The sequence below is a fragment of the Condylura cristata genome, unplaced genomic scaffold (genome assembly GCF_000260355.1).
Source record: "Condylura cristata isolate star-nosed mole 26May11 unplaced genomic scaffold, ConCri1.0 scaffold00015, whole genome shotgun sequence".
Lineage (NCBI taxonomy): Eukaryota > Metazoa > Chordata > Mammalia > Eulipotyphla > Talpidae > Condylura > Condylura cristata.
The window spans coordinates 28,301,229-28,315,195 of NW_004567116.1; the positions used below are offsets into that span (position 1 = coordinate 28,301,229).

Sequence of the window (13,967 nt, forward strand, 5' to 3'; positions counted from 1 at the left end):
TAATGTACCCAGAGCACTGTACTTGGAAAAAATTTGCGATTATTAAATCTTTGCATGGAAAAATCTGAAACTAATAAAATGGCATTGAGTGCCACAAAAAAATCCCTGAATTTTTTTTATTTTCTAAAATTTGCAGATAGAAATTTTGGAATTTTAGAAAGTTGTTTAAGTAATATGAAACCCAAATCCAAAGAAAAAAAAAGGCGGGGGGGGGCAGGGGAGAGTTGTTGTATCCCACCCAAAGGAATTCATTTAATGCCATCAATGCTTAGTAACCAAAGAAATAAATTTGTGCTTTGTTATTGAGATATGGAGATGTAGAGGATTATAATAGCCAGTTTACATTTAATAAGATAGCATTACTGTGGAAACAGATTACCCTTTTATATTTCAAGAGTTTCTGATTGTGAATAAGAGTCAGAACAACAACTCAAACCAAAGCACTTTAATTGTTGTTAGCAGATGAGTATGTCAAACATCAGTGACTTGAGCTATTGAATATTAGATACTTAAACATGAAGAAGTCATTTTATGAGTGAGCTGGCCAAATGGAACTTCCCCAAACCAAGCCTTTCTGGATGAATAAAATGTTCCCTGGTTAAATTCAAGTTTATATCTGTTTTTACCATTCCAACTTTGTGGGCCAAATGAATTTTATTACTCACTTGACCACATGTAAATTTTCTGGGAGTTTTCTATATAATTTCACTTAACTACAATTTATGCTAATAACAAAGGAAACATTCCTTATACATATTAGATTGGTGTTTTGTACGCTGATAAAAATACATAGACCAAGACAAGGCAAAAGTTATAAATTAAAAAGAAAAAGCTCTTCTGCCAATTGAAGCAGTTCTGAATAATCTCATAATTTGCTAATTGAGTGAATTATGTCATGAAAATACTCCATTTCTATTTATAGTCTTTGCTTTCCCTCTGACCACATGTTATATGGCATAGCTTGCTGAAAGTAATCAAAATAAACATATATGAGCTTATGTGTATTTTTTTGCCCAGAATTTTTATCTACTGTAATTGTCAACATCAGAAGGCAAAATGTCTCTGCCCACATATTAGTTTCATCACTTTCATAAGCTATGTCTCCTTGGGCAAGTTGCTTACTTTCTTAAACTTCAGTTTTTCCTCTGTTCAATAGGAATTATTGTTATGGGGCTTAAATAGGATGATAGAGTCTCTAGTATAAAGTTAGTAAAGTAATTAAGGTAATGATCTGATGGTAATAAGGAAGGTGGTGGTGATGATAATCTCAATTGTGATAGAAACATTTAGTTGTGTATGGAGGGAGTACTTAATAAAATAACTAGAGGACTTCCATTTACCATCATGATGGAGGAACATGGATCAAACTTTACTCTCCTAGCTTCAACAACTAGAACACAGAACAGAGGTCCCTGAGAGAATAGAGCTATAAGCACTGCATTTGCTATTGCTTACATTTTAGAAGTAGTTTCCAGACAGTAGAACAGGGAGGGATACCCCAGGGCAGCCTCCCTGAGTAAAGAGATATTCTCAGTTTCCTCTGATGGTTTAGTAGAAAAGAGACCTATAATTTGAAGTCCCATAAATTCATATTCAAGTTTTGTCCCTCCATGTATGGCTTCTGTTAAGTGATTTTATCTTTCTGACCACAATTTTTTCCTTTGATAGTCAATAAATTTAGAGTAGTATAGTTCAATCTTGATGGCCAAATTAGCGAACATATGTGAAAGCATCTAGCAAGTGCTCTGTGCACAGACTACTCTGTACATGTTACTTTTTCTCTTTTCTGGTGTCGCTTATTGTATCCTCTTAAACAATGACCATTAGAATTAGAAGAATCCTTAGAGATCAGGTAGAATCAGATTCTCTTTCTCCACAGATGAAGAAATTGCATCCCAGAGAGGACACATGCTTGCTATGGGGCGAGTGTTTTGTTACCAAGCTCTATTGTGTACTGAAAGCAGTGACATTAAAAGCTAGTTCACTGTGCCTCCTTAGAAGCAAACAGGAGTTAGCTTTTGTTGATAATTTTATTTTAGAATACAATGATACAGGTCTTAAAACTGAACGTTAAAATGAATTAACTCAGATTGAAACTAAATTTCTACAAATGTTATAACCTTTTATGGTCAGATAAATAAAGGCAAGGAGCTTAGCTTTCAAGCTCCTGGCTAACTTACAGTTGCAAACCAGATATCTGAATACTGTGCTCAGTATAGAAGTACAGGCATCTTAAAATAGACATTCTGTAAATATAGGTAGCAAAGAATATAAAGAAACATCTCTTTAGACATGAAAAATAAATTGCATATAGCTTGCTATGTAAAATATAATTATAATGTGTACTTGCTCTTTGCAAAAATTAATTTTAAACATGAATAGAGACCAGAATATAGACCATGAAAAGTGCCCACACCCAGAAAGCCACATAGAAGCCGTGCTGTGGCGTGTGGCTCCCTGGGCAAAGACCCAGAAGATCAGAAGAGGGTTTTCCATGTTTCCATTTTTAAAGCCTCGCAATTGTTTGATTTAAAATATATATTAAAAAAATTAGCTGCAGAGCCTATTTATAGTTTCAGGAACTTTTCATCGAGAATAACACAAAAGCACTACAGACCTACTGAAATTTTAAATAATTCTTTGTAAATGCCCTAGGTTAATTTGGATCCCTGAAAACACATTAGGAAATTAAGCTGTAATGTGAGCTAATTCAGATTTTAATTTGGCAAAAAGAATGATCCAACTACACAGTTAATGTAAATAGAAGCATAACACAGGGAAATTAATGAGGTTTCCTTCTGATGAATCTTCAAGGAGGTAGATAATTAGCTTCTTTTGTTATTATTGTAGGAGAACGTAGCATTGTCTCTGAGGTGTAAAATAACTGTGGCTTACTAAGTGATAATGTGCTTCATTTGTCTTTTTTTTAGTAATTATTTATGTTAAACTCTTGTAGGATGAAGCAGCAGCACAGCCGCTGAATCTCTCATCCCGACCCAAGACAGCTGAGCCTGTAAAGTCCCCAACATCTCCCACCCAGAGCCTCTTCCCAGCTAGCAAAACGAGTCCCATCAATCTGCCAAACAAAAGCAGCATCCCCAGCCCCATTGGAGGAAGCCTGGGAAGAGGATCCTCATTAGGTAAATGGAAAGGCCAACACCAGGAAGAGAAGTATGAGTTAGGTAAAAGAAAACGAACCTGTATAGTGATGACTGATCCTTGTTTCCATAGTATTGCGTAGTCTGAGCAAATATAAGGAAATTATACAAAAAAGGGTAAAATCTTTCTTCTGAAATATAACCCAATTTTGTATCTTAGGTGATTAGAAATTTTACAAACATTCATACTATAAATCTTACTGGGATGAGTTCTTTATTATCTTATAAAAAGATTTATTTATTTATGCATACAAGAGCTGGGGTACAGGCCAGAGGTACAGGAGGTGAGAGGATTCACCAGAGTCACAGAACAGAACAGAATAGAACAGAACAGAACAGAACAGAACAGAACATGCAGGTTGACTGAAACATACTACTGAGAGGAGGAATGGGTGAGGAGTGGTCAGCTGTGCCATGTGGGTCAGCTCCCTGGCCGGCAGGGATGGCTAGCAGTAGCTTGATAGTGCTGTGTCTTTAAGCCCTTTGCCACCAGGGAGGCCCCAAACTGTATTCTTATAGGTAAAATTACCTGCTCACACCCACTCAGCAGAACCAAGACTAGAATCCATGTTCGTAGACACATAATAGTGCTCTTTTTGTGAACTCACAGTTGGAATGTTTGCTGAAATGTGCTGAGTCTAACTGAATCTTCTGATGGTGAGATGTGATTTTCCTCAGTGAAATCTGGGACATTAGGATTCATACAATATCCTATTCTCATTTTGAATCAGGATGCTTCTTTCAGGGGCTCGCAAGTTTTCACTCCATGTCGGTGGTATCCCTGTGAAGGAGAGAAGTGAATTAGTTCCAGCGTGTTAATATGATGCTGGATGGTTAGAAGTTGTGAGATGGGGATAAAATGAGGATAAATAGTAGACTAAAAGTTGATCTTGAGATGGACCTCTTATAATATGCTTCTGAATTTTGTTTGGAAAACGTGTTTGTTATGCTGAGCCTCATAAGGGATAAAGATGCCTGTGTCCCAGGTCCTGCTCTTACAGAGTTTGTTGCAGTAACACATATTTTTAGAGCATGAAGTAGAGACGGATGGAAAGATGTAATAACACTCTTGTCCAGGCAATATTGGGTCTGAGTGCATAGAAATGGTTTTATTTTTTTATGCAAGGCCATTTGAAAGTTTAATAATGAAACTCCTGCATACCTGTAGTATATTTGTGGGAAATCCAGTGACTCCCCCAGATGGCTGTGGAAGCCATCTTAAAGTAGGTAAGAGAGGGAGTTGGGGGGAAGAAAGGGGAAATTTAGTTAAGGAGTTAATCAGGAAAATAAAGGCATATCGATTTAAGTTTGCCTTGTCCAAGGAAAATAAATAAAGATATTAGGTGTTCCTAGGGGAATTTTACAGTAAATCCCAAAAGCAACTCCCAGCCAGCCTTTAGAGCCCTTCCTATGAAATACGTGTTTTGCCAAAAAGACATATTTTGGGGTGATAGATTTTTGCTCCCTCACAGCTCAGTCGTTGGAATTTCTCAATAAATTCTGCAATTTAAAAATTAAGTTATTCATTTATTTTATAAACCTGTCTTAATCCTGAGAATAGATCAGTCCAAATAAGCACTGTGTTCAATTTCTGGAGACACTATTGTGTAAGCTGTAAAGGTATACAAGTGTTTTATTTTCAATTATAAAAGCTCCAGAGTAAAATTTATAGGTTTTTTTTTTTAAGTCTTACTTGTCACTGGTTTGCAAAATCTAGCATTTGGATATCCTAAAAGGTGATTGACTTTTTATAAAGTTTCCAGAAACCTTCAGAATTTTTTCTAAATTCAACCACTTATGCACAAGCATTACACACTCACTTGCATGCGAGCTTGACTGTAGTCTGGTTTCCTCTGTTCTATTTGTATATATAAGATGTATGCACAAACACACACAGCTCATACCAAGCTAGAAACAAGTGGATCATGTTTAATGTTATCACAACAGCTGAAATCTACCAGTTAACAATTAATTGCCTTCTCTCTGTCCGAAGTTGGAAAAGCTTACCAAAAGTATTAATTGAGTCTATAGGAAAAATCAAGATATATGGAGGGAAATTAGTCAGTTTAATTTAAAATTTTCCCCTCTGTGTTGCACAGAATATAATGAAGGTAAATGTTTATTCTTGCATTATTTGAAGCTTTGTTTTTTGTCTGGAAACCATTCCTGACATAAGTCCCACTTTCATAAAATGAGAGCAGTGGGTGTCCCCATTGGGAGTAGGGAATGGGTTGTCATTCTCTTGGTAAATAACTGAGGCAGCATGATGAGTAGAATGCTTCATTAACCAGCCAGTGATGGGGGAATGGAGAGAGTGGTGTACGGCTTACCACCCCCTTCTCTCCTGCAGTGACCACACAAACAGACACAGATGTCCCCAAAGTATACATGTAGCCTCACAGATTTTTTTTTCTGCTAGGCCAGAAACAGCTTTCTAGTGGTAGCACATCGAATAAAGTGAGTAACCTGAACAGTTATCTCTGAAGCCCTCCTGCTGTTCCACTACTCATTATTAAATACAGCCAGGACACATACAAATACACAGCTGGAATTAGGTAGTGTCATCTGTGTGGAGGTAGATTGATACAACCCAGAGAAACTCAAGTATTTGGGGTATCTTCATCTTCCCAGGACCAAGAATGCAGCACAGGTTGGTTTCCTTGGTTTTCTGTGGTCTTTGCGTAATATTTCAGTGTTCTTAATAACAAAAGTACACTCACCTTTTTTGGAGAATGCAACGTTCTACAGGGGAGTGGTGTTTTTTTTTTTGTACTAGTAGTGGTTTTTTTTGTTTTTTTTTTTTCGAAACTAGCCACACAAGTCTCTCACAGTGCATTCTGTGTATGCAGATATCCTATCCAGTCTCAACTCCCCTGCCCTATTTGGGGATCAGGACACAGTGATGAAAGCTATTCAGGAGGCTCGGAAGATGCGAGAACAGATCCAGAGAGAGCAGCAGCAGCAGCAGCCACATGGTGTTGATGGGAAACTGTCTTCCATGAATAATATGGGGCTGAACAACTGCAGGAATGAAAAGGTATGACTTGTTTCTCCCCATCACCAGTTGTGCTAGACCGATAGGCTGATTTTCATGCAACTCTTTTCAGGCTCCGAAGCATTAATTTACAGCCAAGGAATTGGACTTCTAGCTTGAGAGCTATCTGGTAGTACAGTCAGCATTATTGCTGATTAACATACACTGCCACGTGGCGTGGGTTCTTCTCAGGTACCCAATTTGTCTGCCTCTTGGTGTCTTTCTGGCCCATTCCCAGAGATGTAGAAATATCTTATAATAAAGCTGATATATGATGTTATTAGAAATTTAAAATATTATAAAAGAAGACATATGCTTACAATGAACACTAATCTGTGATTATGACTCACCATTGAATTTATATTCATTTTCTGGAGTAAAGAATAAAGGAAATAACTTATAAAGTTCATTTGTTTACTTTTAATTTTTGAATCAGCAAATTATTCATTGAGAGCTTATTCTATAATAGACGCTATTCTAGGTCCTGGAGATACAGAAGTGAACAAATCATACAAAATCCCTGCTTTCATAGAGCTTACATTCCAGTGGGGCAACACAGACAATGAAAAAATAAACGATTGAATACCTAATGTAACATCAGCTAGCTATGTTGGGAGATAAATGCATGCAGTGAGAAAAATAGAATAAAATTAAGGGAATAAAGATTTATGGGGTTGTAATTTTAAGTGGGATGGCGAGGACTCTGAGGAAGTAACTCTGAGTCAAGATCCCAATGAAGCAGTGGTGTAGGTCAGCTGAAAAGTAGGAGAAGCAGCATCCTTAGCAGGAACAATGAATGTGGAGGCCCTTCCAGTGTATGGTGATATCACACTCCTGGAATTTGGCCAAGGGGCCAGAGAAGGAAAAGTAGTGAGGCATGAAGTAAAGAGATAGCATAGGGCAGCCACACCAGACTTGGAGCTCCTGGAAAGACTTTGCATTTTACTCTGAGCATGATGGGAATCCCTACATGATATTTTATCCAGGGCATTGACATGATCTGACTTATATATTAGAGGTCATTTTGCCTAATGTCTGAGTTGACTGTAGGAGATAAATAAAGGTTATTGTAGTACACTGGGTAAACAAATTCTGATTACCTGATGAATGACTGAAATAAGCCACTTACAGAAAACAGATGGAGTTATTTTCTAGCCAGAAATTCTTAGTTTTTGTTCTAACATGGAAATGTATAGGGTCACACAAGTGGTATGATGGGCAATGTCCTTGGTAACAAAGTTAGAGTAAATTTTTAAAAGTTTTTCCTCCTTCCATATTTTATTCAGCAAAGCAAGAGAATATAACCCATTGATATTAGGACCAGGAATCTCCTCTGCTTCCATCCTTGCTAATTCTTACATGAATGCTGTGTTAGAGTCTCCATTTCTCCTAAAATTTGTAGTTTAAACTTAGTAAAAGGAGTTTTAAACTAGCACATGGGAGAAGTCATAAGAGAAATATGTGGTCATGTGTGCTATTATTTGAATTTATATGATTATATAGCCATAACCAGAATATTATTTGTTTCCCCATCCCTTCATTTCAAAATGTATGGTGATATCACACTCCTGGAATTTGAGTGCATTAGTTCCCTGAAGCTTTTGTAACAAATGGCCACAACCTGGGTGGCTTAACACAGCAGAAATTAATTTTCTCACGGTTTTGGAGGCTAGTCTAAAATCAAGGTGTTGAAGGTCCATGCTCCCTCTGAAGACTAGAGAAGCATCCTTTCTTGCACCCTCTGGGCTTCTGTAGGATTTTTAGCAGGTTGATTAAATTCTCTGAGTCTCAATTTCTTTACCTATAACATGAAGGTAGCAATCTAGGTTACAATGAAGTCAGATATATGAAAATATACTTAGTATAGATCCTGGCACAGAGTAGGCATTGCCTAATGTTTCCAGTAACTTCTAAACTAAACTATAAGTGACTTTTGAATATACAGATTTACATACTGTATATGTGTGTATACACACACACACAATTTTGTCACAGGTCAAAGATTCTTACACAATAATGAAAATGTCAGCAGAAGGAGAGAGAATAGGTTTTTCTGTTGGCACACTAGCCAATTCACATAAACTCCTTTCCAATTGAGTTGCTACACAAAGCTATGGAAATTTCAGGTTTTGAGGGTTAGGTTAGGGTTCCCTAATCTCAATGTTATTGATATCTTTGTCCAAACAATCCTTTGTCATGGGAGCTATCTGGCTTCTATTCATAAATATCTCAAAATATTGCCAAATGTCCCCTAGTGGGGGAGGGAGGAGAAAATTGCCTCTAGTTGAAAACCACTGGGCTAAATAAAAAGTATATAGAAAGCATACATTTCAGATACTTCACTCCACAAAAACAAATGATTTAATTGAAATGATAGCACTTACTATTAAATTATAAAATAATTGCCTTTGATTAAAGTAGTAGATGTAGTATTTCATTGAAAAATGTATTTAGAAGTTTTTGTATGGCATATTAACATTTGCAGTACTTAAAACAGATTATGTATATGTGCTATTTAGTTTTTTGAAATTATGAAAAAAATCATCTTTCAGTGAATTAATCTGTCATAATAAACAACATCCTAATTCATGGGCACTAAATCTAGTGGTAAATTGATATTGAATATACTTGGCTTCCAGCATTCAATCTCTCGGTGACCCTGTGTTGTTGAATTTTGTACCATGGTATTGTCTCTGTAGATTAGTTCATTGGAGTTACTTTGGGACACTGTAAAAATAATATGCAATGGAAAAGTTGATTCTATTCAGTGATGTGCCTACCAGCCTTCCTTTACATGTACTCTCTCCCAAATAATATCTCTGTTGTGAATATATATTTTGTAGGCTTTGGAAATTATATTTAGTTCCTAGAACTGAGATTTATCCTCACTTGTTAAGTTAGTTCCAATCAGAAGAGCAAATTAAGGAAACTATTAAAGGACTCCTCTGATGGTTTATTTGGATTTCTTATAGTCAAAGTCTTCATCCTGATTTTATGAGTTTTCATAAGATAGTACTTCTGAGGATCAGAATATTTTCTGAGGTGAATAAGAATGAATATTTAGTGTCTAGTAAGATGGGTAAAATGGACTGTGACAAATTCAGTTCAACTTTTAAATTGCCTACTTTGGTGTTTCCTCAGTTTTCTTAAATATGAAGATCTATATATTAGGTATAAAATTTGTTCTTTGTAACACATAATACAGTTTAGATAATTTTTTAGTGTTACTTTTATAAAAACTTAATTAAGACTATGTCATGATTGTCTTAGTTGAACAAACTTTACAAAAGAGTGTCTCACAGATTTGGGCTTCTTGAGAAGTGGCCTATGAAATGAGATTAGTAAACAGGTTTACAATGGGGTCATTCCAATCACCATCTGAGGTAAAGAAAGGATGAAGGAATTGGATTGCTGTGTAGTCTTACCCAAGCTTTAACACTGCCATGGCTATTAGCACTGTCATAACCTGGATGACAGGGGTGAGTTTTTAAAATACATGTGTCAAACAGTTATTGGATGAGGGCTTCCCTGGGAAGGCGACAAGACTTTGGGTGCTGAGGCAGTGTTGAAGAGGGGGTGCTGAAGAGTGCTAGTAACTGAGGTCTACTGACAAGATTGGCTGTTTCTGTTTTAAAGAGGGATCTGGGCCATGCATCATAATGTCTAGTATACAGTGCTTTTGTGACATTTACTAACATTGTATATGAAACATGACGTGTATGTATCATAAATGTGGGCAAACATTTACCATGCAGACACTGGGTGCTTGTGTCTTTATAACATATGCAGACTTGCATACATATCCATATGAATACATGTTTATTTTACCTATGACATAGTTCACTTTACCAGGCAAATCCCTGTTTTGGCATTTTAAAATCAAACAGTATTGACTTGATCAGCCAGAACAGCACCAATAGAGTTGTTCTGGTTGGCTGGATCACCAGATATTTAGGGTCTGTTAAATATATAGATTAAGGGGACAACAGACTGTAACGGCGTCTTAGGAAAGTTATGCTCCATAATTTCAACATAGCTTCTGTGCATGGATTGTGAGTGTCCTGCCAGCAGACCTCTAAACTACTGTCCTGGGTTTTAGCTTTCTATACCAAGAGCACCAGCCATCTCCATTACAAGTGCCAGTGCAATTAGATCATATTATAGGCTAATTGCTTCCCAAATTTTGTTGCTTTGACATTTCTAAGATAGAAAGTATTTCAGTCATGACAATACACAGCAGAATTTTAAACAGGCTGCTTCTAAATGTCCTTAGAGCTAAGCTAAGGGCATCTGGCTAGAAGAAAGGCAAGTCAGAGTTGACCTTTTGAGTGTTAAAGTGTATGTTCTGTAGATTTTTGACTTACATGATGTTGGGATGCAGATTTGAGATTGCTTAGAGCCCTTCCCTTCATAGGCATTATGTAACTTGGGAATCTGGGTCTTTGTCATCTTAATATTTTGATGAACTGGTATTGTTGCTCACTAGAGTTGCTCATAATAAGTAGATTACACATCTATAAACATGTGGCCTGAATTCGTCTTCTCTTCTGAGAATCTTTTCAAAAAAATACTTGATCTCTTGGGGTATCAAAGTGAGCTACTCTGGGCAAGCTTAATATATTCTTCCCTCCTCTTAATAGATCTGTGGAGTGAAAGAATTGGTGGGGATGTGCCATTTTTCTGGTTCAATCACTGAATTCACAGGTTGAAAAACGGATCCAGAGAAAGAACATGACTTTTCCATAGTCACATAGTGAACTCATGGCAGAGTAGTAATTAAATGTCAGTTTATCTAATTTTTAGTCAATAAGATTTCTTAGTCAATAAGATTTCTATGAAATCACTATGCTTATTACAAAATAAGGGTAAAGGGTTAAAATAAATACTATGAAGCAGAAGTCACTGAGCCCATTTCCTGTGTACTTGTCACCTTCTGTCTGGATAGAATGTTCTTTCCAGCCATGATCATTGGTTCTGGGCCAGAGAAATGGTCAGGAGACAGGAGACTGAAAAAGGTTCAGGCTAGGAGACTAAAGAGGAGGCTAGACTTGGAACAATAATAGAAAAAGAGGCCACAGGGTGTTTTTGGAAAGAGCATGGGCACAGGAATTAATGGATCCTGGGCCCTAGTTTTCAGGATCAGTCCTAGAAACAGCCTGTGTCACTTTCTACCTTGTGGAAGTCTAACTGAGCACACCTATGCCACAGACATAATTATCCTTTTTTTAAAGGATCATTTTGGATAAAAATGAATGTAAAGCATGTATCAAGTATAGGAGATGCTCATTTAACATCAGGTCTGCTCTCACTTTAATAAGAACGCAGACAGGTTGACAAATCTGTTGTTAACTTTCTTAAATTTTTAGTCTTTAATACTTACCAGGGGGATTCATGGTTAACTTACTACTTGTTAGGCCCAAAATGTATTAATATAGAGTGGAAGGTAATTAAGAAGTTAACCTGCCTTCTTACAAAGTTGACATATGCATTTTTTTCTTTTCAATTCTTATTTTTTTATTATATATAATAGTTTCTTTTTACATCATTTTGTGCATTTTTCTATCTCATTTGCAATCTCCTTGGGCTTCCCATCACCAAATCACCCATGTGCCATCACCATAGTCCAGTGCATTTCCCTCTCCCAGGTGTTTTTGATCCCATTCCCCACTCCATCCCCACAAAATGTCTCTGGTATATAGCTGTTCATTATTATCATTATTTGCTTTCCTGTTCTGTTATATTCCTGCTATGAGAGAAACCATCTGGTATTTTTCCTTTTCTTTCTGGCTTATTTTACTAAGCATGATCTTTTTCAGTTCCATCCATGTTGCTGCAAAAGACATGTGTTTCTTTTTTTTTTGGTTGCTGCGTAATATTTCACATCTTTTTAATTCAGTCATCCATTTTTGGGCTGTTTTCATGTCTTTCCAATTGTGAATACAGTAGCAGTAAACATGGGGGTGCAGGTATCTTTTGGAATCAGTGTTTTTATGTCTTTTGGGTAGATACCTAGGAGTGGGATTGCTGAGTCATAGGGAAGCTCCATGTTTAGCAGTTTGAGGAACCTCCAGTTTTCCATAGTGGTTGTACTAGTTTGCAGTCCCACCATCAGTGCAGGAGAGTTCCTTTTTCTCCACATCCTCACCAACATTTTTTGTTGCTAGTTGTTTGAAGATGTGCCATTCTCACTGTGGTATCTCATTGTGATTTTAATTTGCATCTCCCTTATTACAAGTGATGTTGAACATTGCTTGTTGGCTATCTGCATTTCCTCTTTGGAGAGGTGTGTTTTTAGCTCTTCTGCCCAATTTTTTTTAAAGATTTATTTATTTATTCATACAGAACTGGGGTACAGGCCAGAGATGCGGAGGGTGAGAGGATTCACCAGAGACAGAGTGGGGAGCAGAAAAGGCAGATCGAGGAAGTACACTGCTGAGGGCGGGTCAGGAGAGGTCTGCCCCACCATGTGGATCTCCTTCGGGGCAGGCGGGAATGGAACTCATGCGGAAGTGGCTTAAGCTTCTTAGTGCTGTGTTTTAACCCACTACAGCACCAGGGAGGGCCTCTTCTGCCCAATTTTTTAATGGGGTTGTTTATTTTTGTTGAGTTTCATCAGTTTTCCGTATATTTTTGTGATCAATCCTTTATCACTAGTTTTGTGTGAGAAAATTTTTTCCCATTCAGTGGGATGTCTGTTTGTTTGTTTGTTAGTTTTTGTAATGTCTCTTTTGCTGTGCAGAAGCTCTTTAACTTGATGTAGTCCCATCTATTTATTCTTTCCTTCACTATCATTGCATTGGGTGCTCTATCTTTAAAGATGTCACTGAAGTGTATGTCGTGTATTTTATGGTTTCTTCCCGGTATTTTATGGTTTCCATTCTTATGTCTAGGTCTTTAATCCACTTTGAGTTGATTTTTGTGTATAGTGAAAGGTAGTGATCTAATTTCATTTTTTTGCATGTAGCTTCCTAGTTTTCCCAGCACCACTTGCTGAACAAACTTTCTTTGTTCCATTGTATCTTCTTTGCTCCTTTGTCAAAGATTAGCTGTCCATAAACCCGTGGGTTTATATCTGGGTTTTCTATTTGAATTCAGTGTGTGTGTCTGTTCTTGTTCCAGTACCATGTAGTTTTGATTATTATGGCTTTGTAGTATAACTTGAAGTTTGGGATTGTAATGCCTCTATTCTCTTTCTTCCTAGTCATGAGAGTTTTGGCTATTTGAGGTCTTTTGTTGTGCCATGTGAATCTCATCAGTATTTTTTCTATTTCTTTGAAAAATGTCATTGAGATTTTTATTGGGATGGTGTTAAATCTGCATATCGCTTTTGGTAGGATGGCCATTTTGATGATGTTAATTCTCCCAATCCATGAGCAGGGGATGTCTTTCCACTTCATGGTGTCTTCTTTTAACAGTGTTTTGTAAACTTATAGGTCTTTTACCTCTTTTGTTAGGTTAATTCCCCGGTATTTGATTCTTTTTGTTTTAATTGCAAAGTGGATTTTTTTTCTTTTATTTCTGTTTCTTCTGATTGGTTGTTTGTATATAGGAAGGCCTCTGATTTTTGCGTGCTGATTTTATATTCTGCTACCTTGCTAAACTGGTTGATGGTTTTGATTAGTTTCTCTGTGGAGTTTTTAGGGTTTTCCATGTAGATTAACATATCATTTGCAAATAAGGACAGTTTTACTACTTTTTTCCCTACTTGGATTCCTTGTATGTCTTTTTCCTGTTTTTTGGCTCTGGCTAGAACTTCCAATGTTAAGTTGCAGAGC

General features: G+C 36.8%; 1 protein-coding gene across 3 annotated transcripts in view; it reads left to right on the forward strand.

The window, feature by feature from the left end:
* The window catches only part of SOX6 (SRY (sex determining region Y)-box 6), a 424,758-nt gene that overhangs the window by 348,142 nt on the left and 62,649 nt on the right, over window positions 1-13,967 (forward strand). For 2 of the 3 annotated variants that reach the window (XM_004683015.1, XM_004683014.1), the window contains exons 11-12: window positions 2,957-3,140; window positions 6,008-6,195. In XM_004683015.1, coding sequence (XP_004683072.1) covers window positions 2,957-3,140; window positions 6,008-6,195 — 372 coding nt within the window. Of the gene's footprint in view, window positions 1-2,956; window positions 3,183-6,007; window positions 6,196-13,967 lie in introns of all 3 variants that reach the window. The other variant, XM_004683016.2, reaches the window with a different exon arrangement.